The sequence below is a fragment of the Pristiophorus japonicus genome, chromosome 21 (assembly GCF_044704955.1).
Source record: "Pristiophorus japonicus isolate sPriJap1 chromosome 21, sPriJap1.hap1, whole genome shotgun sequence".
Taxonomy (NCBI): Eukaryota; Metazoa; Chordata; class Chondrichthyes; family Pristiophoridae; genus Pristiophorus; species Pristiophorus japonicus.
This window is the reverse complement of record NC_091997.1, coordinates 29,432,474-29,457,906: the sequence shown is the minus strand read 5'-3', so window position 1 is coordinate 29,457,906 and position 25,433 is coordinate 29,432,474. Positions and strand designations below refer to the sequence as shown.

The window sequence follows — 25,433 nt, the reverse complement described above, 5'->3', positions numbered from 1 at the left end:
AGTGCCGCCGAGGATTGAGTCGGGCACAGGGAGGAACACATACAAATAAAAATTTACACAAAAAAAACACTGGAAAACCTTTAGGGGACCCCATCCAGCTGAATCGCTGTAAAAAAAATAAAATAAAAAGTTTACTAACCTTTTTTTTTTGCAGGTCCTCATACTTACAGTTGGGGTTAAACCTGCCTCCACGTGGCGGTCCTTCCTCCTGCTGCCGCCGACTCCCGTCCGGAGGAATCTGGCAGCTCGGCGGGTGGAAGGACACTTAGACGCCTTGCGCGCTAGCGGACGGTTCCCAGCGGTCCTCCCCTCCCGCCGGCCTGAAGGAAACTGGCACCGAGGGGAGACCACCCAAAAAACTCGGTGGTAGCGGGCAGCATGACCACCAAGTTCGGGCCCTTAGACTAGAGAATCTGGCATTGTTCTCCTTCGAGCAGAGGTCAAGGGGAGACTTAACCGAGATTTTCACATTTATGAGGGGTTTGGAAAGGGTAAATAAGGAGCAACTGTTTCCAGTGGCAAGAGGGTCAGTAACCAGAGGTCATAGATTTAAGATATTTGGCAAAAGAACCAGAGATGAGAGGAGAATTGTTTTTTTTTTAAACAGAGCGAGTTATGATCTAGAACGCGCTACGCGAAAGAGTGGTGGAAGCAAATTTAATAACTTTCAAAAGGGAATTGGATCAATACTTTAAGGGGAAAGAAAATTACAGGGCGATAGGGAAAAAGCAGGGGACTGGGACTAATTGGATCGCTCTATCAAAGAGCTGGCACGGGCCTGAATGGCCTCCTTCTGTGCTGTATGGTTCTAATCCTCTCTTTGTATTGCAGAGTATATTCTGGAAATTATCCTCTAATGTAGCTATAGGGTGTTATGGAGTTCACCCTTTTATATAATGTGTGTCAAAGACCAGACCCTCAAATCTGCCACCAAGCTCATGGTCTACAGGGCTGTAGTGATACCCACCGTCCTCTAGACGTGGACCACATATAGCAGACTCCTCAAATCGCTGGAGAAATACCAACGATGTCTCCGCAAGATCCTGAAAATCCCCTGGGAGGTCAGACGCACCAACGTTAGCGTCCTTGACCAGGCCAACATCCCCAGCATCGAAGCACTGACCACACTCTACTCGGAACTCCTACACGGCAAGTGAGCCCCAGGTGGACAGAGGAAAGGTTTCAAGGACACCCTCAAAGCCTCCTTGATAAAATGCAACGTCCCCACCGACACACCTGGGAGTCCCTGGCCAAAGACCGCCCTAAGTGGAGGAAGTACATCCGGGGAGGGCGCTGAGCACCTCAAGTCTCGTCGCCGAGAGCATGCAGAAAACAAGCGCAGGCAGCGGAACGTGCGACAAATCAGACCCACCCACCCTTTCCTTCAACGACTATCTGTCCCACTTGTGACAGAGACTGTAATCCCCGTATTGGACTGTTCAGTCACCTAAGAACTCATTTTTAAAGAGTGGAAGCAAGTCTTCCTCGATTTCGAGGGACTGGCTCGAGGGGCTAGATGGCCTACTCCTGTTCCTAATTCTTATGTCTATGATGCTGTGGATTTGAGAGTATGGGACCAACAGCATGTGCAGCTGCTTGACAATTACAAATGTGATTACCACCATCCCCTTTTAACCATGACTGGGGAACGCTCGTAATACAGGACACCTAAATGCTAATACCACTCAAATGAACCAGTTCCCCCTGGGCCATCCATAAGGCTCGCTCCCCGTCGCTCTGTATTCTGGACGCTGGACATCTATAACGTCCATTAGAACACATGAATGCAAGACTGCACATTGCTAAGTTGTGCGGCCACGCAGCGGTCTGAAGGTCCCACGCAGGACGCTTCTGCATGGAAGAAACCGCGCATGCACGAAAATTTGAATGGGCCCGAACAGCCTGTTAAAGGGACCGCGTAGGAAAAAGAATGAGAGAGAACATTGATTGTGACTGACCAATTGAATAATATTGAAAAATTAATACCAGCTTAAAAATGCTTTTAATAAATTTTTGAAATGTACAAAATAACCATGAAATTAGAAACTTTTTCGCGAATAAAATTTCTCTGGTTTTTAAATCACATGATTCGCATTATACACAAGCCTTAATAAAAAGTTTATCAAATTAATCACTAACCATACACAGTTATTTACAGGTTCATTTGTGCAAAGGTGTTATACGTGGCAAGAGCTGCTTCGGGTAATCAAATACAATTGGTAATTATTTACACTACATACAAGTTGGTGAAGCAGAATCTCCTATCAATGATCAGTGAAATTCGGCCTTCGTTATCTCCCCGCTGGCTTGGTGAGAACGCACACCACTTGGAGTAATCGTCATTCAGAACATGAATGCTGCCAGGTACAATTCCAAGGTCTCTACTGAACTAGCTGATCTCGGGCAGGGCAGCAGATGGTGGGGGGGGGGTGGGAATACAAGAGAGGTGATCTTATTGAAACATACAAAATCTGAGGGGGCTCGACAGGATAGATGCAGAGAAGATGTTTCGCCTCATGGAGGAATCTAGAACTAGGGGGCATAGTTTGAGAATAAGGGATTGCCCATTTAAGACGGAGATGAGGAGGAATTTCTTCTCTCAGAGGATGAATCTTTGGAATTCTCTACCCCAGAGAGCTGTGGAGGCCGTTGTTGAATATATTCAAGGCTGAAATAGGCAGGTTCTTGAACTATAGGAGAGTCAAGGGTTATGGGGACAGTGCAGGAAAGTGGAGTTGAGGCCAAGATCAGCCATTGAATGGCAGAGCAGGCTCGAGGTGCCGCCTGGCCTATTCCTGCTCCTATTTCTTATGTTTTTGTAACCTCCGCAGTGCTGGACTGGAGAAAGAGGCGGGAAGGGGAAATGAGCCAGATTGGTTTCTGTTGTATTGACTCCTGCCAGAATGTGTTTGGTGTGCAGACATCAGGTCTGGGGTCAAGTAGCCAACCAGGTATGGCAGCTTGGACAAGGTACGTACACCTGCGGGAAAAGAATATTGGGTGGGGCCCCGTGATGTTTCCATGATCGTAATACAAGCTAGGTTCCGCCCAGCTGACTGTCCATAACTTAATTAATCCCAGTGACAGGTAATGGGTTAAAGTCTTGTGGAGAGTGGCATGCATGATGGCAGCTTGACATGCAATCCCTCAGTCTCACCTATGCTATCAGGGGAGTCGGGGATTCCAGGAAACAAATATAGTCAATCCAAGAAAGATCAGGGAAGGGAAATTCACCTACAGCTTGCGAACTGGTGTATAATGAGGGAAGGAGAATAAGCAAAAAAGAATCACAAAATAATTGTACATCTAGATCTATCTTTAATTCTAAAAGACTTGCAATTATATAGCGCCTTTCACCACCTCAGGACATCCCAAACCGCTTTACAGCCAATGAAGTACTTTTCAAGTGTAATCACTGTTGTAATGTAGGAAACACGGCAGCCAATTTGCGCACAGCAAGCTCCCACAAATAGCAATGTGATAATGGGCAGATAGTCTGCTTTTAGTGATGTTGATTGAGGGATAAATATTGTCCAGGACACCGGGAAGAACTCCCCTGCTTATCTTCAAAATAGCGCCACGGAATCTTTTACGTCCACCTGAGGGGACAGACGGGGGCCTCGATTTAACATCTCATTCGAAAGACGACACCTCTGACAATGCAGTACTCCCTCAGCACTGCATTGGGAGTGTCAGCCTGGATTTTTGTGCTCAAGTCCCTGGAGTGGGACATGAACGCACAACCTTCGGACTCGGAGGCGAGAGTGCTGCCCACTGAGCCACAGCTGACGAGAAAAGGAGATTAAATTTTTTTTTTTTTTAAATCACAAAATCAATTTAGATCTAGATCTAGCTATATATTATTAATCATCCTGCGTAGGGCACACGCTTCCTCAAGGTCCACAAATCTCACTTCCCATTGTCATGATGCTTAGTAACACTTTTCGGTCAACATTTCCTAATGTAAAATTGCTATGTCAATGCTTCCTATTTAAGTTTGCTATGTCAACTGTCACGGTGTAGTTGCAGGTTATGGTCAGCTACCTGGAGTGAGTTTCAGAAGTCTCTCTCCCAGCCATGTCATCATCTTGTACAGATATACATGTTCATCAACTGACAGTGGGTAACATCACAGGAATTCACTAGTCTACATAACAGTCGTGTGTCTAGCGCGTGTCTGTCACCCTCCAGGTGTCACATTTTGTTATAAAAGAAAAGAAAAATTTGTTTTTGTAACAAGCTGAAAATTTACCAAGCAGTTGCAACATCCCTCTGATTTAGCTCAGCAGTTTAAGAGTGGCAACCTTAAAAGGAACAGGCTAGGTGAACATCTAAACAACAACACTCCACTACGGACCCGGGACAATCCACAGGAGGTTTAACGGCCAGCACAGGGAGGTGTGGCTGTGACAATTTCCAGGGATACAAGTAGGGTAATTCTATCGGCCTCTTTTCCTTTATGTATTGATGCTTTTACCAGCTGCACCAAACATTTTGGGTTGTGACTGATCGCAAGTAGGGAATTTGGCAGCTGGCGGGGGAGGGGCAAAGATCAATCTGAATGAGGCATTCTCTATGGATTCAAGTCCATTTCCCTGAGTAATAGTGAATTCTAAGTCCTGACTTTTTTTTTGGTTAGGTATTGGTACAAAAAAAGGCAAAACTCGGCAGCAGGCATATGTTCGAGCCACCCTTCCCTCAGATCGGATGCCCACTCGCGTTCGTGTTGTAAGGCCCAGCTCACTTCCTCATGAAGTTCTTCTCCAGGGCTGCCGGCGTGCGTTGGATGGAGTGAATGTTGCGTTTCACACGGTCTTCCAGTGAAGATGTTGCGGTGCTTTGTAGTTTCATTTTGCTGCAAGAAACATAATAAAAATAAACTCCTCTTCTTGGAACCCCCACCCCACACACACCCCCTACCCCACCATACCCCCCCCCACACACCCCACCCCCCCCCCCATCAGCCATGATCATATTGAATGGTGGTGCAGGCTTGAAGGGCCAAATGGCCTACTCCTGCACCTACTTTCAACGCCCCAAGTTTCCACACGCGGCAAAACAGGCGCCCCTCCAAGCTGGGCGCCCATTTTTCGCGCCGAAAACGTCGCCTGAAAAAAAAGCGCTATTCTCGAGCGCTTTGCAGCTCGATGTCAGCTTGGCGCGGCGCCCAGGGGGCGGAGCCTACCACTCGCGCCAATTTTGTAAGTAGGAGGGGGCGGGTACCATTTAAATGAGTTTTTTTCGTGCCGGCAACCCTGCGCGTGTGCATTGGAGCGTTCGCGCACGCGCAGTGTGAAGGAAACATTGGCACTCGGCCATTTTTGTAGTTCTTTGTAGCTGTTCAATTTTTAAAATTTTTTAATAAAACCACATTGCCCTTCCATGATCAGCACTGAGGCTTCTTGCAGCAGTGAGAAGGCTGCAGGAAGCCTCAGAAGTTGAGGCAGCCGTTTCCCGACGGGCCCGACCGACGGCAGGGGGGGGGGTCCGTCCCCCCCCACCCCCCTGCCATCGGGAATGGCTGCCTCAACTTCTGAGGCTTCCTGCAGCCTTCTCTCTGCCTCCTCCCCCTGCCCTGCCGTCGGGAACAGCTGCCTCCTCACTGCCTCCCCCCCGCTGCCGTCGGGAACGGCTGCCTCAACTTGTGAGGCTTCCTGCAGCCTTCCTGCCTGAAGCACTTTCACACAGCTAGGAACATGGTTTATTTAATCTTTTCTTTGCTTATAAATTTTTATTCAGGTTGGAATTATTTGTATAATATTTGTATAAGTATAAACTAAGGATTTATTGTAGAATGTAATGACTTCCCTTCCCCCCCCCGCCATCCCACCTCGTTCCGGACGCCTAATTTGTAACCTGCGCCTGATTTTTTAATGTGTAGACAAGGTTTTTTCAGGCCTACAAAAATCTTCCCTTGCTCCATTCTAAGTTAGTTTGGAGTACGTTTTCACTGTGGAAACTTTCAAATCAGGCGTCAGTGGCTGGACATGCCCCCTTTTGAAAAAAAAATTCTGTTCCAAAGTGAAACTGTTCTACATGACTAGAACTGCAGAAAACTTAAATGTGGAGAATTGCGATTTCTAAGATACTCCGTTCTCCACCAGTTGCTCCTAAAAATCAGGAGCAAATCATATGGAAACTTGGGGCCTATGTTTCTATGCAAAAAAAAAAACATTTTCCTTTAGCAAATCTGTGAAGTCACTGTACAGCTTTATGGAATACTTACAGGGTAATCATAGAAATTTACAGCACTGAAGGAGGCCATTCGGCCCATCGTGTCTGTACTGACTGAAAAAGAGCTATCCAACCCAATCCCACATTCCAGCTCTAGGTCCGTAGCCCTGTAGGTTACGGCACTACAAGTGCACATCCAAGTACTTTTTAAATGCGATGCGGGTTTCTGCCTCTACCACCGTTTCAGGCAGTGTGTTTCTGACCCTCACTACCTTCTGGGTGAAGAAATTTCTCAAGTCCCATCTGATCCTTCCACCAATTACTTTAAATCTGTGCCCCAGTAGATACAAGTGTTCACACACAGGGATCAAATTGCTGTTTGCAAGTTGTGATTATTTAAAGACAATCTCTCGGGTTCGACTGGAGAACCCCTAATCCTTGCTGACAGGCGAGTTGAAAAGGTTACCCTCCAAGCACCACCTGGACAATGCGGGTTCAGTTGGTCTCTGGGGAGACATGCAGCATTGGTCCATGGTAACCATGCGCCCCCACCCTCAGTGCTGGAATACATTGCTTGCTGTGCCAAAACTCTATCACATCACCCGCCGCTATTGTGTCTAAGTATTTCGACAAGTACATTGCCGCCCCCTTTTGCCTTGCACCATCCTCCCTTTTGTCTCGCTAATCTCTCCTGCCCTCCACCCGATCACAGACCTTCCCTTTTGTTCTTTCCTCGCCTCACCCCCTTCCCTGTTTTTCACTGACTCTGTACTTGCTTATAAACGTTTTAAATCTCTAACTTTTTCCAGTTCTGATGAAGGGTCACCAACCTGAAACGTTAACTCGGTTTCTCTCTCCCCACAGATGCTGCCTGACCTACTGAGCGTTTCCAGCATTTTCTGCTTGTAATCGCTTCACCTTTCTGCTCGCGCTCTCCTGATCCCTGCTGGAAAGTGTGTGGTTGGGAACCGGGCAAAGAGTGGATCAAGCTCGGATTGCAGAGTCTGCCACATGAAAATTGTAAATTGTACAGAAGTGTACAGCAATTGAGTGTTAACTGTGTGTGGGCAATGGGACTTAATTGGAGACACTCTTGCTCTCTATACGGGAGTAGGCTGAGGAAGGGTTCGAGCTTATCGTGGGCGTGCACAGTATGTAATGTGTCTCTGTGAATAAGGCTGGCAAGTAATGTTCGCTCCGATTTATTTTTTGGATGCGTGGCCCATTCAAAATTCTGCGCATGCATGGTTTATCCATTTAAAAACCGGGGACCTCAAGACTTTTCGCTTATCGGTAATATTGCAATTAAAAACTGGGCTCTGGTACTCTATCCTTCACCACCTGGCTATCCAACTTTTTACAAAAATGACCACCTGGCCAATGAACCAGAGGCCACCTGGCCCTCAAGGAGTCCTGTCCCAACATGGCTTCAGAAGACCGTGGGGAGAAAATTGAGATGGCAGACATTACAAACAGCACAAGCATATCGAAAACAATCAGTAGTTAAGGTGAATAGCAGAGCGCCTTTAAGGGGAAGGTTGATAAGTACATGAGGGAGAAAGGAATAGAAGGATGTGATGGGCTGAGATGAAGTAAGGTGGGAGGTGGCTGGTGTGGAGCATAAACACTGGCATGGACCAGTTGGGCCGAACGGCCTGTTTCTGTGCTGTACATTCTACGCAATCACAATCCCACAAAAAGTGAAAATCAAGGGGCTGGCAAGAATCGCTTACAGGTACAAGTTAAATGGGCAGATTGCAATGCTACAATGCACTGAATACTTACTGGAGGAATTTGCCTTCTCCAGTATCCTTTCGCTCCAGCTCTCGCTCCATTTCTTCCTCCTCTTTGTACCGTCTGATGTGGGTTTGTCGAGTTTTGTCGTTCCACTTGGCATTCTCCATCATCTCTACTCGTCTGCGTTCCAGTTCGTCGGCTGAAAGTTTGCTGTAAAATCAAAGTACAGGCCGTCATTACCCACCACAAATTCCGGGCCAATATCTTTTTCGCACTTGGCTTCGGGCTTGTGTCAACGTGTATCCATTACACCTGTTGCTGCTTTAGCAGTCTGGTATTTGCTGTTAATTAACAGCTTACCGCAACAGTTTAATTTTATTGCTTTCCTCTCGAAGTTATGCCTGCAAGATCAATGAAATGTCAAGTTATACCGTTTATCTTTTTACTACTCCTTTGTCTCCATTTCAAATGCTCCAGAACCAGTGATGAATAATCTTTTTATTGATGAACCTCTGAGAAATTATTTTAAAGTTAAATCCCCTACCCATTTCTATGAAACACCAGTTTCAATACCTTGACTGATGGGAACGAGGCCTCGTTGGGTACCCTCCTCTCAGTGGCGATGAGTTATGTGCTTGGCCATTTCCCTTGTCAGAGTACCTTCAAAAAAGAAAATCTCATTAGGAATAGTCTTTAGCAGCCCCTCACAAATCTCACTCTCTTGGACAGTATTGTGCACAGTGTTAGCTATGGCCCGGTGAGTAGCATTCTCTCGCCTCTAAAGCAGAAGGCTGTGGGTTCAAGTCGAATTCCAAGGACTTAGGTACAAAATCTAGGCTGGTACTTGTGCAGTATTGAGGGAGTGCTACACTGTCGGAGGTGCTGTCCTTCGGTTGAAATGTTAAACCGAAGCCCAGTCTGTCCGCTCAGGTGGATGTAAAATATCCCATGACGCTATTTCAAAGAAGTGCAGGGGAGCTCCTCTGGCCAATATTTATCCCTCAACCAATATCTAAAAACATGATTCCTGGTCATCATCACATTGCTGTTTGTGGGAACCTTGCTTTGTGTAAATTGGCTGCTGCGTTTCCTACATTACAACAGTGACTACACTTCAAAAGTACTTCACTGGCTAAAAGTGCTTTGGGGTGCCGAGAGTGTGTGAAAGGCCCTATAGAAATGCAAGTTCTTACAGGGCTTGACAGGGTAAATGCAGGGAGGATGTTTCCCCCTGGCTAGGGAGTCTAGAACCGGGGGTCACAGTCTCAGAATAAGGGGTCGAACATTTAGAACTGAGAGGAGGAGAAATGTCTTCACTCAGAGGGTGGTGAATCTTTAAAATTCTCTACCCCAGAGGGCTGTGGAGGCTCACAAGACGGCAATCATATTAAGGGAGTCAAGGGATATGGGGACAGTGCAGGAAAGTGGAGTTGAGATAGAAGATCAGCCATGATCTTATTGAATGGCGGAGCATGCTCGAGGGGCCAAATGGTCTACTCCTGCTCCTAATTCTTATGTTCTTAAGACTTTCTTTTCTTTTATAGAGAAAGAAAATGCCAGCTTGAATTCCGTACTGTGTTGAGTTCCCATGGGCAGCAGCCGGCGCACTGCAATTCGCCTCAGCAGCCCTGGGCTAGGTCAGAAACTGGTTCCCGATTACCATCCAGTGATGGGAACGGTGCATGCGTGGGCAGAAGGCCAGTGCAGCTTCCGGTTCCGCCTCGATGCCTTCGACGGTTGAATAGTCTGCCAGCACTCGCTGTCTGGCCTTATACTTGGAACAATGGCATTTGAGGCAAGCTGCCCTTGAAACCATAACCCCGCACGAGTCAGCCTCTTTAGAAAAAGAGGAGAAAAGGGCAGGAGAAATCTTTGAAAGAAAAAAAACAAAGCGGGTGAAATAAAAAATGTACCCACTGCGAATGCGCCTTCGAGTGCCTTGGGGGTGATCGAGGTGGCGATCTGGATCTTCTATCCCGTGAATCTTCGCGTCTGGTCTCCGTGTGTGACTGGTGTGGGACTGACCGGGTGCGGCTTCCTGACTGTGACCGCGATCTGGCTCTGTGTTTATGAGGTGCTTTAGCTTGGTCAGAGGATGGGGAACTGTGTCGCTCTTTAATCCTGTGCGAGTCTTTCACCTGCACGGCAAACGGGATGGGGATTACTGAAGGGGAAGAAGCAACCAGCCCAACATGTAAAAAAAAAAAATCAATAATACGCAAGGAGAAAATTGGTTCTTAAACGTGGTCACTAAATTGAGACAGGGTTGAGGATGTAACCTTGTAAATCAGAGGTTAGTGCTTTCCATCAACCAGCCCTCCGAAAAGTGCTGAGCAAAATATAAATCAGTAAGAAGAGAAGTGTTTCCCTGTGTTTAAAATCACGAAGGGTTTAGATAGAGTAAATAAAGAGAAACGTTTTCCAATGGTTGAAGGGCTGATAACCAGAGGGCACAGATTTAAGACGATTGGCAAAAGAACCAGAGGCGACATGAGGAAAAACCTCTTTGCGCAGTGAGTGGTAAGGATTTGGAATGCACTGCCTGATGGAGTGGTGGATACAGATTCAATAATAGCCTTCAAAAGGGAATTGGATAAATATTTGAAGTAGAAAGAATTGCCGGGATATGGACAAAGAGGCATTGGGAGTGGGATTAAATAGATTGCTGTTCGAAAGAGCCGGTATGGACTTGATGAGCCGAATGGCCCCCTTCTATGCTGTACTATTCTGATAAAATCAACAATCACAACTGCTGTAACGCCTCCAATGCTTTCACCAAATCTTGATTCCAAACTGAAGATTAAAAGGGCGTGCTTTCCTTATTCCAGTACCTGTACAATTAGAGATATCTCTTACTTCCATAATTACTACCCTCTTACTGGAGTTGTAAACCCAGCACAAACCAAAAGCAATCAAAATATTGTTTTGTTACTCTTTTCAGTACCATTCTGCCCAAGAAAAATGTACGGTGTTCAACTACAAATATTATTTATACAGCTCCAGAGTCAGCTGGGCAGAAATTAAAATGGTAGATGGAACCGCATTGGAAAAGCAAACTGACTGATGTGATCGCAGCTCTTGAATCGGTTGCTTCTCTGGGGGATCTTTGCTGATCTATTACTTCAGTGAATCGCAATGGGTAAGTTGCGTATTTGAGCCAGTAGCATGATACTTTATATTGTTTCTCCGCAGGGGTTTAATGTGCCACCCAACACATCTATTGTGTGATAGGAAAGAGTTATAATAAAATATGGATACACACAGTTACATTTAATGTTCAGCACTGCAGTTTTAATAAGCGATCCATTCTTAAAATTTAAAGTGGCTGTGATTAGGAAGCTCAGTTAGAAGCAACAATAGAAAGATGACAAATCATTACGTGTGACTTGCGGCTTTCCATTTCAATAGTAAGTTCCTGAATTCTCGGCGCACTCAAGAAAAAAGAAAAGTCGAACAGTCTTAGAACAGCCAAGATCTATGAAGACAAACCTTTAAACCGTACCCAGGTATTTTCTTTTGAACGCACGCGGATGATGGACTTGTATCTTTTTCATGCCTTCTGCAATACAATTTTAAAAAAGCAAATGCTGACCTTTTTTATAGAAAAGACATGCAATTTTTTAAGCATTTCAATGTAAACTTGCCCAAACTTAAGCCTTCTGGTAAAAAGGAGTCTCTCTGTCATAGAATTATAGAAATGTACGGCCCAGAAAGAGGCCATTTGGCCCATCGTGTCTGCCGGTTACTTCCTTCATTCAGGTCATTGTGTGCCCCACAGCGCCAGCTATCAATGGCATGGGGCATAAATGGCAAAATGCAGCAACATCTACAATTTGGCTCGGCAGTGATGCCCCTCATGGTTGGCCAGCCAGCCGACATCGACTGTTGAGACTCGTGCAGCAATACTGGGTGAAGTAGCTGCGAGGGGTTGGGAAACTGATACCTGTGGGACTGGACTCCAGCAAGAAAGCAGAGCTTTCAGGGAAGATAGGGAGAGAAAGCAAAAAAAAAGGCTAAGAAATAAAAGTCCATGTGACTGTTCAAAAATCGACATGCAGTCATTTAGGAAAACTAGATAAACAGAAAATACTAAGAAATATTCAGCAGGTCAGGCAGCATCTGTGGAGAGAGATACAGAGGTAACAGTTTTGACCTGAAACTTTACAGCCAATGAAGTACTTTTGAAGTGTAATCACTGTTGTAATGTAGGAAACGCGAAAGCCTCACAAACAGCAATGTGATAATGACCAGATAATCTGGGTTTTTTTAGCGATGGTAACTGAGGGATAAATATTGGCCAGGACACTGGGAAGAACTCCCCTGCTCTTTTTCAAAATATTGCCATGGGATCTTTTACGTCTCATTCGAAAGATGGCACCTCAGACAATGCAGCACTCCCTCGGTACTACATTGCAGTGTGAGCCTAGATTTTTGTGCTCGAGTTTCTCAAGGCGCTAGAATACTACCGACTGAGCCACAGCTGACACTGTGCAAGTTGTCGAGGGCTAAGCGATTACAATGATGGAATGCATGATAATCCTTTAACTCAGTTTGAGGCCAATACAGTCACTTATTTACTAAGGGCCCAAGTTTCGACCGGATTTGCTCCTATTTTTTTGGAGCAACTAGTTTTTTTTGGAGTATCCTACAAACTGCAATTCTTTACATTTAGTTTGCTCCAGTTTCAGTGAGTTAGTTTAGTTTCGTTTTGGTTCAGTTTTTTTTCCAAAAGGGGGCGTGTCCAGCCACTTATGCCTGTTTTGCCAAGTTTAGACTGCGAAAAGTTACTCCAAACTAACTTAGAACGGAGTGTCCACTTTTGTACGCTCAGAAAAAACCTTGAGTAGAGTTAAGAAATCAGCGCAGCTAGCCAGAGATGGCGGGGGGGGGGGGGGAAAAGAGGAGAGAGCACTAAACACCTTCACTTTTAAAAATAAAGAACCATCAATAATAAATGATAAATCAATCAATAAATCAATAAATAAAAAATTTAAAGTTCCTACCTCACCTACTGCAGCACCTATCCGTTCGGGAGTACCGGGAGCCCTCCAGCAGCACACGCAGCCCTGCCTGCCTGATTACATTTTCAAGTAGTCAGATGTGTGGGAAGGCAGCGGCTGGCCTGTGTGGCAGGTCACTCGGCCTGGGCTAAGGACGGCGAACATCGCGTCGTCCCTTCGGCCAGGGATAGGGTCGCCCAGAGACAGGACGCGCTGGGAGGGCCAGGAGCTACTGCGCACGCCTGTAGACTCTCCACTGCACGCATGCGCGCAGCTGCCGGCTGTCTTTTCGGTGCAGGGTTGTAGCTCCGCCCCTCACTGGATCTGCTGCACCGCGCGCCGAGTGGAATGGAGGCCTCCAGACCATCCAGAATACCGAGGTACGTTTTAGGCGCACTTTTAATTCTACAAACTCGCCGCATCTCTCGGAGGTGCGCCGTTCTAACCCAACAGTTGAAACTTGGGCCCATTGATACTGTACTTTGCTTTGTGCTGCTCATGGCCACTGGAGCGCCGATGTTTCTTGTGCTTCTTCTTGTCCTTCTTTTTCTTCCTTTCCCTTTTATCCAGGTTCTTTTGCAGCTTTTAAAAGAAAAAGATCAGTTGTCGACTTATTTCCGTTTCAGTAGAACAAATTTCTGCAATAAGGTCAAGAGGCTCAAAACAAAATAAAATGGCAAGAGAGCATTTGCAGGACTAGGAGGAAAGAGCAGGGGGCGAGGGACTAATTGATTAGTGCCTTCAAAGAGCCGGCACAGGTACGATGGGCTCCTTCTGTGCTCAAAGTTCAAGCTTGTAGATTTATTTGAGCATTAGGTGGTTATACTTCTTGTATAGGGTGTGTGTGAAAACAGCTCTTTACCGTATTCTAAATACGGATTGGAAAGGCTCCCCCGTCAATAGATTTACTAAATAAAATGGAAAAGAAAATAGAGCAGCATATTTTTTGAATGTTATATTTAAGAACAATAGGAAATTGCCCCGATTGCTCAGCCTCAGATGGAACTTGGCCATACGGACCAGAAATGTCCCAGATTCAATGCCTGGAGTTCGCTGATCTCAGCTGTGATTCCCCCTCCTGTTCGGCGGACCGGATACATGGGTGTAGGGTGAGGAGAGGATCCGGTTCGGCTCTGTCCGACTGAAAAACCCACCCACTTTCCCCGTCTAGGTCCAAATGCGAGGAACGGCACTTGTGGAAGATGCAGGAGGCCAGCTGGAAGCACAGCTCTGTACAGGTCAGAACCTCTAGCAGGGGAGGAGTGAACAAAATGAAAGCTGGAACACGGAAATGTTAAAATAAAATGCAGTAAATTGTCTTATCTTGCAGTTCTTCATAGAATTGTTCTCAATAGAAGAGCTCACTTTTCACTGCTTACGGCACAAAATGTGAACGTAAATAAGTTGAGGTTTTGGAAATCTAGTGAGGATAACCACTCCTGATTTTTCCCATTTTCTGGCATGCTTACGTTCATTCAAAACACTCAATTACAATTTTAAAATTAAAAATCAGAGAATGCACAGCAGATCCATCACCAAGAGAAGTTGGTGTTTCAGCTGGGGCCCTTGATCAGACCAGAGATCTGATAAAAAAGGTCCTTCCTGAAATTTCAATCAGCCTTTTACTTTCAGATGCTCAGGGACCTGCTATGTATTTCCTGCAATTTTGATTTGCAACATTCTCGGCTATTCTTTTTGTCTCTTGCCTCTTGCAAATTGAGAAACGGATTGGCCCAATTTATTTAAGGGTGCTCCTTAAAGTGCTCACGTACAATCTCTGCTTTGAACAGGTGAAGGAATCAGGAATTAAAATCTAGACCAGCAGAGAAATGAATACGGATTTAGAAGAGCAATAGGATCTCGGAGTACAAATACACAAATCACTAAAAGTAGCAACACAGGTTAACAAGGCCATAAAAAAAAAAACAGGCACGAGGGCTTATTTCTAGAGGGATAGAATTGAAAAGTTGTGAAGTTATGCTAAACTTGTATTGAAACTTGGCTAGACCACACTTGGAGTACTGCATACACTTCTGGTGGCCATGTTATAAAAAGGATATAGACGCACTGGAGAGGGTGCAAAAAAAGATTTACAAGGATGATACCAGAAATGCGAGGGTACACCTATCAGGAAAGGATGAACAGGCTGGGTGTCTTTCCTCTTGAAAAGAGAAGGCTGAGGGGTGATCTAATAGAGGTCTTTAAAATTATGAAGTTTTGATAGTGTGGAAACAGAGATAGTGTTTCCACTTGTGGGGAAGAGCATAACTAGAGGCCATCAATATAAGACAGTCACCAAGAAATCCAATAGGGAATTCAGGAGAAACTTCTTCAGCCAAAAAGTGGCGAGAATGTGGAACTTGCTACCACAGGGAGTGGTTGAGGAGAATAGTATCGATGCATTTAAGGGGAGGCTAGACAAGCATATGGGGGAGAAGGGAATAAAGGGTTATGCTGATAGAGTGAGATGAGGAAAGACAGGAGGAGGCTCGAGTGGAGCATAAACTCGGGCATGGACTGGTTGGGCCGAATGGCCTGTTTCTGTGCCGTATATCCGATGTAAATGTACAGATTTCTTCAGTGGAAAGGCCATCAGGTCCTGCCGGCCTCCCCTCAGATGCTCACAGAAGACCTTGCTGAGACTGCAGAAATAGAATGAACCATGATAACCGTAAACCTCATCGGGATACAGCTGCAGACTCCGCATATTAGTCAAAGCTGTGCTGAGACAATAGGAAGGACCTATTTCCCTTAGCAGAGGGGTCAACAACCATGGGGCATAGATTTAAAGTAATTGGTAGGAGGTTTAGAGGGGATTTGAGGGGAGATTTATTCACCCAGAGGGTGGTGGGGGTCTGGAACTCACTGCCTGAAAAGGGTGGTAGAGGCAGAAACCCTCACCACATTTAAAAAGCACTTGGATGTGTACTTGAAGTGCCGTAACCTACAGGGCTACAGACCAAGAGCTGGAAAGTGGGATTAGGCTGGATAGCTCTTTGTTGGCCGGTGCGGACACGATGGGCTGAAATGGCCTCCTTCCGTGCTGTAAACTTCTGTGATTGTATGATCTGTAGTCAGCTCCATGTGAGCAGGTTGGGGAAGACAATTGGACTTGGGAAGAGGTGAAAGGGCTTTGAACAATCAGTCTAAAAGATTTTGTGATCGGAAGAGCAGAGGTACAAGATTGTGTGCAGCCTGGAGAAGGTGCACAACCCAGGATCGGCAGTCCTGAAGAGGAGACTCTAGGGAACGCTGATGAAGCAAGTTTCTCCGTCTGCTACGAGGACGGATCATCCTCAAGTTCGAGTCACATTCGCCGCTTAACGACTGTATTTGTTTATATCTGGGTTATAATCAGCTCGAGTAAAACTGAAAAAATCATGTGTTTAGTGTTTCAGATGGCAGCCTCTCATCAGAAGCACTCTAATAGAATCAGAACAAAGAGGGAGGCACGCAAAATAAAACACGCAAGGAAGTGTCATGCAATGACCTGTAATCGCCTCGATGGGTCGGAGAGGAATTTCCCAGATTCTTTTTCCCAAATTGGCCTGGGTTGTTTATCTGCTTTCTTTGCCTCTCCCAGGAGATTACATGGTTTCGGGCGGGGTGGAGTGTATATATTGTGATACACAAGGTATCGCAATTGTGTGGTACAGGCTCGATGGGCCAGATGATCTTTACCTGCCCGTCATTGTTCGTATGTTCGTAATTCGAAAGAAAACAGGAGCTTTTTAGATGGCTGATATGATCTTTGCATAAATCAAAGACATTAAAGACATGAAAGAAACAGAGAATGTGTACAGCTCAGGCACCGGGAGGCAACCCAAGGTAGAGAAGAGAAGATGGATTGAAAGCTTGTACATCAGATCTGAAATTAAAACAGGAGTTGCTGCCATATTTCAATACGAGGTATGATGGCACAAACAGGAAAAAGGCAGGTGTTTAGTAGTCAGAAATGCTAATTTGCTTGTTCTCTCCAGGAATGCGGACTGATCTGCTGTGTGTATCCAGCATTTTCTGCTTTTGTTTCAAATTTCCAGTTTTATTAACAAAACAAGAGAGGTTGTTTTGTTGCTGTATTATTGCTTTTATTATTTGTTCCTGGGATATGGGGATAGTGCAAGAAAGTGGAGTTGAGGTAGAAGATCAGCCATGATCTCATTGAATGGCAGAGCAGGCTCGAGGGGCCGAATAGCCGACTCTGCTCCTATTTCTTACGTTCTTACGAAGTGTTTCACATTCCTCCAGGGCTTCTCATTATATACCTGTGGGGAGAAGCATCTTAAAAGATAATTTCTCTTACACAGGTGATTGAATCAAAGACACTGAGTGGCTAGCTGTAACTCTGAAGAGGCAAGGGATACAAGGACTCGCCTCGAGACTCAGTAAAACAGGAAGACCCACTTACTATTTCTCGGATCATCTTCATTTTCATTGGATTAGTTAAAACCTCTCTCTTTTTCTCTTCCTCCCGTTTCCTGAAAGAACCAATTAAAAAAATCAATACAACAAGCACTTTCTGTTAATGAAGTTAAAATGCTCGAGAGGATTAGATACGCCAGTGATTACACTGGGAGTTCCTGTCCTCTTGCATTCCATGCATCATTCTCCGAGGCCGACAGTGTAACCTCCTCCTCCTCCTTAACCTCTGCTCAGGAGACTCTGCAACTGACTTGTATGGATGACACGCCCTCCAATTTCCCCTCCCCTTCCATGAGCAAGTGCCGAGCCGCTGGTAAGTGAGATCAAGAACTCAAAAGAGACATGAACATGCATCCTGCTCACATAGGGCAGCATGCGGGAAATCAATGGCTTTTCTCCCACCAAGCTTTGCTATACTCTCCAAAAGGCTACTCCTACTGGCATACAGTCGCACAGAATCCAAGCTCTAGTGATTTTTTGTAGGTGAGAGTCCAGACAGTGTCTGCAGGCAGGCTATTTGTTTGTCACTTTTAAAATTCTCAACCTTATTTTCAAATCCCTCCATGGTCTCGCTCCTACCCATCTCTGTAATCTCCTCCAGCCCCACAACCCTCCGTGATCTCTGCGCTCCTCCAATTCTGGCCACTTGTGCATCGCTGATTTTAATTGCTCCATCATCGGTGGCCGTGCCTTCAGCTGCCGGGGCCCTAAGCTCTGGAACTCCCTCCCCAAACCTCTCCGCCTCCTTCTCCTCATGTCATCATCATCATAGGCGGTCCCTCGAACAAGGATGACTTGCTTCCACACCAAAAGGGATGAGTTCGCAGAAGTTTCAATGAAGGACCCGATGTTCCAGTCCTGAACTCCAGGAGTGGAAGATGCCTGTGTGTGGATTTTTTTTAACGTGTGGTGACCGTTGCACACCAGCCACCACACGGGCTCGACAGAGCTAGGTCTCGGTCCAGTGGCAAGGGTTAACCAGGACGACTGAAGACCTGCTCTGCTACACGGACCTAGTGCACACACATATCGCAGTGTGGGCTGGCCCGTGCTGCCCCTGGGCCCTCGGCTCTTCTGGGCCCTGTACCCTCATTTGCCGCACCTCCGCCACAATCTCTCGCCACTCCTCCGCCATAAACATTCGCCGCACCTCCGCCACGATCCTCATGTAAGACACTCCTTAAAAACTATCTCTTTGACCAAGCTTTTGGTCATCTGTCCTAATATCTCATGTGGCTCAGTGTCAAATTTTGTTTGATAACATTCCTGTGAAGCGCGGTGGGATGTTTTACTTCGTAAAGGCGCTATCAAAATGCAAGCTGATGTTGTGGAGAGCATCACAGCTGAATCCCCAATCCTGACATCCACATGTGCACACTTTCTACGAGAGGTTACTGAATTACAATCAGAAACTTTCCCCCTTTCCTGACGTAGGAGTCGATTGTAACCACCACACTGCCGGAGCAGGCAGCTAACACAGCACAAACCCAGCACTGACCAAGCAGATTGAACCTAAGGCTCTTCCAGTCTGTCAGCAGTGGGTAACACTCTCACCTCCAAGTCAGAAGGTTGTGGGTTCAAGTCCCACTCCAGAGATTTGAGCACGAAAATCTAGACTGACACTCCCAGTGCACTGTCAGAGGTGCTGTCTTTTGGATAAGACGTTAGACTTTCTGTTTGGCTCAGTTCCACACCAGGTACCTTAGCTTTTATGTCTGCTCTCTCAGGTGGACGTAAATGATCCCATGGCACTATTTCGAAGAAGAGCAGGGGAGTTATCCCCGGTGTCCTGGCCAATATTTATCCCTCAATTACAAAAAACAGATTATCTGGTCATCATCATATTGCTGCTTGTGGGAGCTCGCTGTGCACAAATTGCCTGCCGCGTTTCCTACATTACAACAGTGACTACACTTCAGAAATACTTCACTGGCTGTAAAGTGCTTTGGGACGTCCTGAGGTCGTGAAAGGTACTACATAAATGCAAGTCTTTCTTTCTTTCTGTCTGTATGGCTCAGTTCCACACCAGGCACCTTAACTTTTACCTCCAAGTTTGAATTGATGTGATTCGAGTAGAATGAAAAAGTTTCCCTACCTGATCATAAACAGTGGATCTTCCCGTATTTTGGAAGCCATATCCAATGCAGAGTTCGCCCCGGTTGCTGAAAAGATGGAGCCGGGCAGCAAACCAGTGTCCGAAGAAGGCCCAGCCTCCTCATCTACCATCTTGTCTGTCGCATACTTGTCGATGGGTCGACCCAACAAGTATTCCTCCTTGTTCACCATACTGCAGGGGCCTTGGTACATCCAATCCAGCCTATCAGACTTCTTCCTGCCAGCAAAAGTCAACCTTACATTAGTGTTGCAACACAAAAGCATTCAGGAGGAAGCCACGCTACTTCTAGGACTCTCAAGGTGCTTTCTATATGTACAGAGAATGTTCCACTCTATCATGCAGTCAACACAAATCACTTCAATCCAAGAGTCCAGTAAATGTCACGCAAGAATGTCATAAAATCATAGAATCTTACAGCACAGAATGATGTAATTCGGCCCATCGTGCCTGTGTCGGCTCTTTGAAAGAGCTATCCAATTAGTCCCACTCCTCTGCTCTTTCCCCATAGCCCTGTAATTTTCACCGCATCAAGTGTATAACCAATTCCCTTTAGAAAATTTTTAGTCTGCTTCAGACAGTGCATTCCAATTACCTTAAATCTGTGTCCTCTGGTTACCGACCCTTCTGCCAGCAGAAATAGTTTATCCTTATTTAGAAACATAGAAAATAGGTGCAGGAGTAGGCCATTCGGCCCTTCGAGCCCGCACCGCCATTCAATGAGTTAATGGCTGAACATGCAACTTCAGTATCCCATTCCTGCTTTCTCGCCATACCCCTTGACCCCCCTAGTAATAAGGACTACATCCAACTCCTTTTTGAATATATTTAGTGAATTGGCCTCAACAACTTTTTGTGGTAGAGAATTCCACAGGGTCACCACTCTCTGGGTGAAGAAGTTTCTCCTCATCTCGGTCCTAAATGGCTTACCCCTTATCCTTAGACTGTAACCCCTGGTTCTGGACTTCCCCAACATTGGGAACATTCTTCCTGCATCTAACCTGTCTAAACCCGTCAGAATTTTAAACGTTTCTATGAGATCCCCTCTCATTCTTCTGAACTCCAGTGAATACAAGCCCAGTTGATCCAGTCTTTCTTGATATGTCAGTCCCGCCATCCCGGGAATCAGTCTGGTGAACCTTCGCTGCACTCTTATCAAAACCCTTCATGATTTGATCACCTCCATTAAATCTCCCCTTAACCATCTCTGCCCGGAGAACAGCTCCCACTTCTCCAGTCTCTCCACGTAACTGAAGTCCCTCATCCCTGGTGCCATTCTAGTAAACCGGCCCCTCGAGCCTGCTCTGCCATTCAATGAGATCATGGCTGATCTTCTACCTCAACTCTACTGTCCCTATATACCTTGATTCCCTTAATATTCAAAAATCTATCGATTTCCATCCTGAATATACTCAAAGACTGAGCCTCCACAGCTCTCTGGGGCAGAGAATTCCAAAGATTCACCACACTCTGAGTGAAGACATTTCTCCTCATCTCAGTCCTAAATGGCCTACCCCTTATTCTGAGACTGTGACCCCTGGTTCTAGACTCCCCAGCCAGAGAAAATATCCTCCCGGTATCTACCCTGTCATGCCCTGTAAGAATTTTGTATGTTTCAATGAGATCACCTCTCATTCTTCTAAACTCTAGACAATATAGGCCTAGTCTATTCAATCTCTCCTCATAGAATAATCGCCCCAGCCCAGGGATCAGTCTGGTGAACCTTCTTTGCCCTCCCTTGATGGCAAGTATCCCATGCAGCATAGCCTTGTCTCCAATCGTCTTGGATAATCCTTGCCGTTGGAACAAGACCTTGCTCCGTCAAGCCCAGGTGGTAGCTGGTGTGCAACGGCCACCCCACGTTGAAAGAATTCATGCACAGGCATCTTCCAGCCTTTAAAATGAAGTTCGGGACCTGGAACATCAGGCTCATCAGTCACCTGAGAACTCGTAGTGTGGAATCAAATCATCCTCAACTCCAAGGGACTGCCTAAGAAGAAGAAGATGGCAAGTATATCCTTCCTTAGGTAAGGAGACCAAAACTGTACACAACACTGCAGGACACACAGCTCACATCCACAACTCGACCGACTTACTTCAGAGCGCCACTGTCCTCCGCAAAGCGCTGCATCTCCTCACGGGCTCGCTCCTCGCGGAGCTCCCGTTGGAGCTCCTCAATCTTTTTCTTTTCCGCTTCATGCTTCTGTTCTGCTTTCCACACACGTTCGACATTTTTCAAAGTCTGCGGGTGCCAGCTTTTCTTCAGATTCTGAAAGCGGGAAGCGTAAGAAATGTCACTCAGTTTCATTTTACGCATCCAAAAGATTTCAACAACAACTTGTATTTATATAGCGCCTTTAACGTAGTAAAACGTCCCAAGGCGCTTCACAGGAGTGTTATAAGACAAAACAAATAAATTTGACACAAAGCCACACAAGAATAAATTAGGGCAGATGACCAAAAGCTTGCTCAAAGAGGTAGGTTTTCAGGAGCGTCTTGAAGGAGGAAAGAGAGGTAGAGAGGTGGAGAGGTTTAGATAGGGAATTCTAGAGCTTGGAGCCTACGCAACTGAAGGCAAGACCACCAATGGTTGAGCGATTATAATCAGAGATGTTCAAGAGGGCAGAATTAGAGGAGCGCAGACATCTCCGGGGGGGGGGGGGTGGTTTGAGGCTAGAGGAGATTACAGAGATAGGGAGGGGCAAGGCCATGGAGGGATTTGTAAACAAGGATGAGAATTTTGAAATCGAGGCATTGCTTAACCGGGAGCCAATGTAGGTCAGTGAGCACAGGGGGTGATGGGTGAGCGGGACTTGGTGCAAGTTAGGACGCGGGCTGCCGAGTTTTAGATGACCTCAAGTTTACGTAGGGTAGAACGTTTTTTTCACATAAATAAAAATGTTTAACTGGGACAAGAACTCATTTTACTTAAACAAATTCTGGCTTTTATTTAAAAACTAGATTTTTTTTTATTATGGGCAAATATTTTTGCTGTAATATCACTTTCTTCATCCACATTGCACGGTATCGCCCCAGGAAAGCAACAGTGCCCAACGCAAGTGATTTGCTATTGTTCAAATCTGCTCACAAATTGGCATTTTCACTGCTTACAGTCAATGTACACAAGGTGCCACCAACAGCAACAAGATCAGTGACCAGTGATTTGGGGGCTTTTTTTGACAGTGTTGGTTGAGGGATAAATGCTGGCCAAGTCACCAGCGTATCAAGGGATATGGAGCAAAGGCAAGTAAACATGGTTGAGATACAGGTCACGATCAAAACAAATGGCGGAACAGGCTCGAGGGGCTGAATGGCCCCCTCCTGTTCCTATGTTCCATGAAAAGAAAGACTTGCATTTTCTAGCACCTTTCACAACCACCGGACGTCCCAAATCGCTTTGCAGCCAGTTTGTTTTTGAAATGTAGTCACCGTTGTAATGTGGGAAACATGGTAGCTAATTTGCGCACAGCAAGCTCCCACAAACAGCAAAGTAATAATGACCAGATAATCTGTTTTACTGATGTTGGTTGAGGGATAAATATTGGCCAGGATAACTCCCCTGCTCTGCGATCTTTTACGTCCACCCGAGAGAGCAGACGGGGGCCTCGATTTAACGTCTCATCTGAAAGTTGCACTACTCTCTCAGCACTGCACTGGAGTATCAGCCCAGATTTTTGTGCTCAAGTCTCTGGAGTGGGACTTGAACCCACAACCTTCTGACTGAGAGGCAAGGGTGCTGCCCACTGAGCCACATGGGATTCTTTATGTTGTCCACCCAAACAGCTGCACACGACCTCGGTCTCAAAGATGGCATCGGTGACAATACAAGACTCCCTCAGTGTAACACTGAAGTGAGAATCCAGATAACGTGCTTAGATAATAACCCACAGCCTTCTGACTCAAAGACAAGCAGAGCGCTTGTAACTGAACTCAATACTTAAAATTAGCCTGGAGTGCATGGAAAATTGATATGGTGACCATTATGGTGTCAGCCGTGGCTCAGTGGGTAGCACCCTCACCTCTGAGTCAGAAGGTTGTGGGTTCAAGTCCCACTCCTCGGACTTGAGCACATAAATCTAGGCTGACACTCCAGTGCAATGCTGAGGGAGTATGCATCTTTCGGATGAGACGTTAAACCGAGGCCCCGTCTGCTCTCTCAGGTGAACGTAAAAGATCCCACGGCGCTATTTCGAAGAGGAGTAGGGGAGTTAACCCTGGTGTCCTGGCCAATATTTATCCCTCAATCAATATAACAAAAACAAATTATCTGGTCATCATCACATTGATGTTTGTGGGAGCTTGCTGTGCACAAATTGGCTGCCGCGTTTCCCACATTACAACAGTGACTACACTCCAAAAGTACTTCTTTGGTTTTAAAGCACTTTTTGAGACGTCCGGTGGTCATAAAAGGCGCTATATAAATGGAAGTCTTTCTTTCTTTTATTAAATTTAATGAATTCCTAATGACATATTGAGCCTGCTCATAACATCCTCTAATACTATTAAAGGGCTTTCAACTAAAATGTAATTTAATTTAAAGATGATTCGGGCAGTCTTTCACCCCTTGCACATAAAAAGGTCCAGTGGAAATCGCCTTGTGTTATCACTCGATCACTACGTGAGTGCAAGTGTGATCTTTATTTTCACTCTATAATCTCCATCTGGAGAATGCAGATACGTGTAATACACACTTTGTGTATCCACGAGACAAGACAGTTATCCAACAGGCAGGTCAGTGACTGAATCGCACACCAGCACTGAAGGCGACGCAGGACACAGCACCACTCACAAATATTAAGCATCATGGATATTCTCCTGATAACTCAGCGTGCAAACACAGTGAGTAGATCCAACACACAGACCAGGAGGGTCTTGGCTTCATTCCCAAGTTGTGCCGTTACCTGATCTCAGCGGGAGGGCATTGGTGGGCAGAGGGGCAACAACTGGCCTCAGAGTGGCCCAGAGTTACAAGTGTAAAATCTGCTCTGGCTTCCACTCCCGGTCATTATCCCCGAGGATATGATACTAAAAGACAATCCAAAAGAATCGTTCATTTTGACTGTCACTGCTAAGATGATCTTTGTCCCACTCTTACTGATCAGGTCCCTCTCCTCCCCATCTCTCCCTCATTCCCCCTCACGCTTTCCTCTCTCTCCCCCCCTTCCCCTTCTCTGTCACTTTCCCCTCTCTCTGCCTTCCTTCTCTCTCTCTCTCTCCGCCTTCTGTCACCCCCTCTCTCACTCTTCCTCTCCTTTCTTCCTCCCTTCTCTCAATCTCTCTTCCCCCCTCTCTCTCCCATTCTCTCTCTTTCCCCCCCTCTCTCTCTCTCTCTTTCTCTCTCTTTCCCCCACTCTCTCTCTCCCCCACTCTCTCTCTCTCTTTCCCCCACTCTCTCTCTCTCTCTCTCTTTCTCCCACTCTCTCTCTCTCTCTCTCTTTCTCCCACTCTCTCTCTCTCTCTCTCTCTTTCTCCCACTCTCTCTCTCTCTCTCTCTCTCTTTCTCCCACTCTCTCTCTCTTTCTCCCCCCCTCTCTCTCTCTCTCTCTCTTTCCCCCGCTCTCTCTCTCTCTCTTTCCCCCGCTCTCTCTCTCTCTTTCCCCCGCTCTCTCTCTCTCTTTCCCCCGCTCTCTCTCTCTCTCTTTCCCCCGCTCTCTCTCTCTCTTTCCCCGCTCTCTCTCTCTCTTTCCCCCGCTCTCTCTCTCTCTTTCCCCCGCTCTCTCTCTCTCTCTTTCCCCCGCTCTCTCTCTCTCTCTTTCCCCCGCTCTCTCTCTCTCTCTCTTTCCCCCGCTCTCTCTCTCTCTTTCCCCCGCTCTCTCTCTCTTTCCCCCGCTCTCTCTCTCTCTTTCCCCCGCTCTCTCTCTCTCTTTCCCCCGCTCTCTCTCTCTCTTTCCCCCGCTCTCTCTCTCTCTTTCCCCCGCTCTCTCTCTCTCTTTCCCCCGCTCTCTCTCTCTCTTTCCCCCGCTCTCTCTCTCTCTCTTTCCCCCGCT

General features: G+C 46.3%; 1 protein-coding gene across 2 annotated transcripts in view; it reads right to left on the bottom strand.

Annotated features, from left to right (window-relative positions):
- Positions 1-1,983: 1,983 nt before the first annotated feature.
- cwc25 (CWC25 spliceosome associated protein homolog) overlaps positions 1,984-25,433 on the bottom strand; it is a 24,640-nt gene continuing 1,190 nt past the window's right edge. The window contains exons 2-10 of one of the 2 annotated variants that reach the window (XM_070864525.1): positions 21,543-21,715; positions 19,429-19,665; positions 17,320-17,389; positions 13,393-13,493; positions 11,401-11,470; positions 9,829-10,049; positions 8,485-8,571; positions 7,960-8,121; positions 1,984-4,855 (exon numbers count right to left, since the gene is read on the bottom strand). In XM_070864525.1, coding sequence (XP_070720626.1) covers positions 4,741-4,855; positions 7,960-8,121; positions 8,485-8,571; positions 9,829-10,049; positions 11,401-11,470; positions 13,393-13,493; positions 17,320-17,389; positions 19,429-19,665; positions 21,543-21,715 — 1,236 coding nt within the window. In that variant the 3' untranslated portion in view covers positions 1,984-4,740. The remainder of the gene's footprint in view (positions 4,856-7,959; positions 8,122-8,484; positions 8,572-9,828; positions 10,050-11,400; positions 11,471-13,392; positions 13,494-17,319; positions 17,390-19,428; positions 19,666-21,542; positions 21,716-25,433) is intronic. The other variant, XM_070864526.1, reaches the window with a different exon arrangement.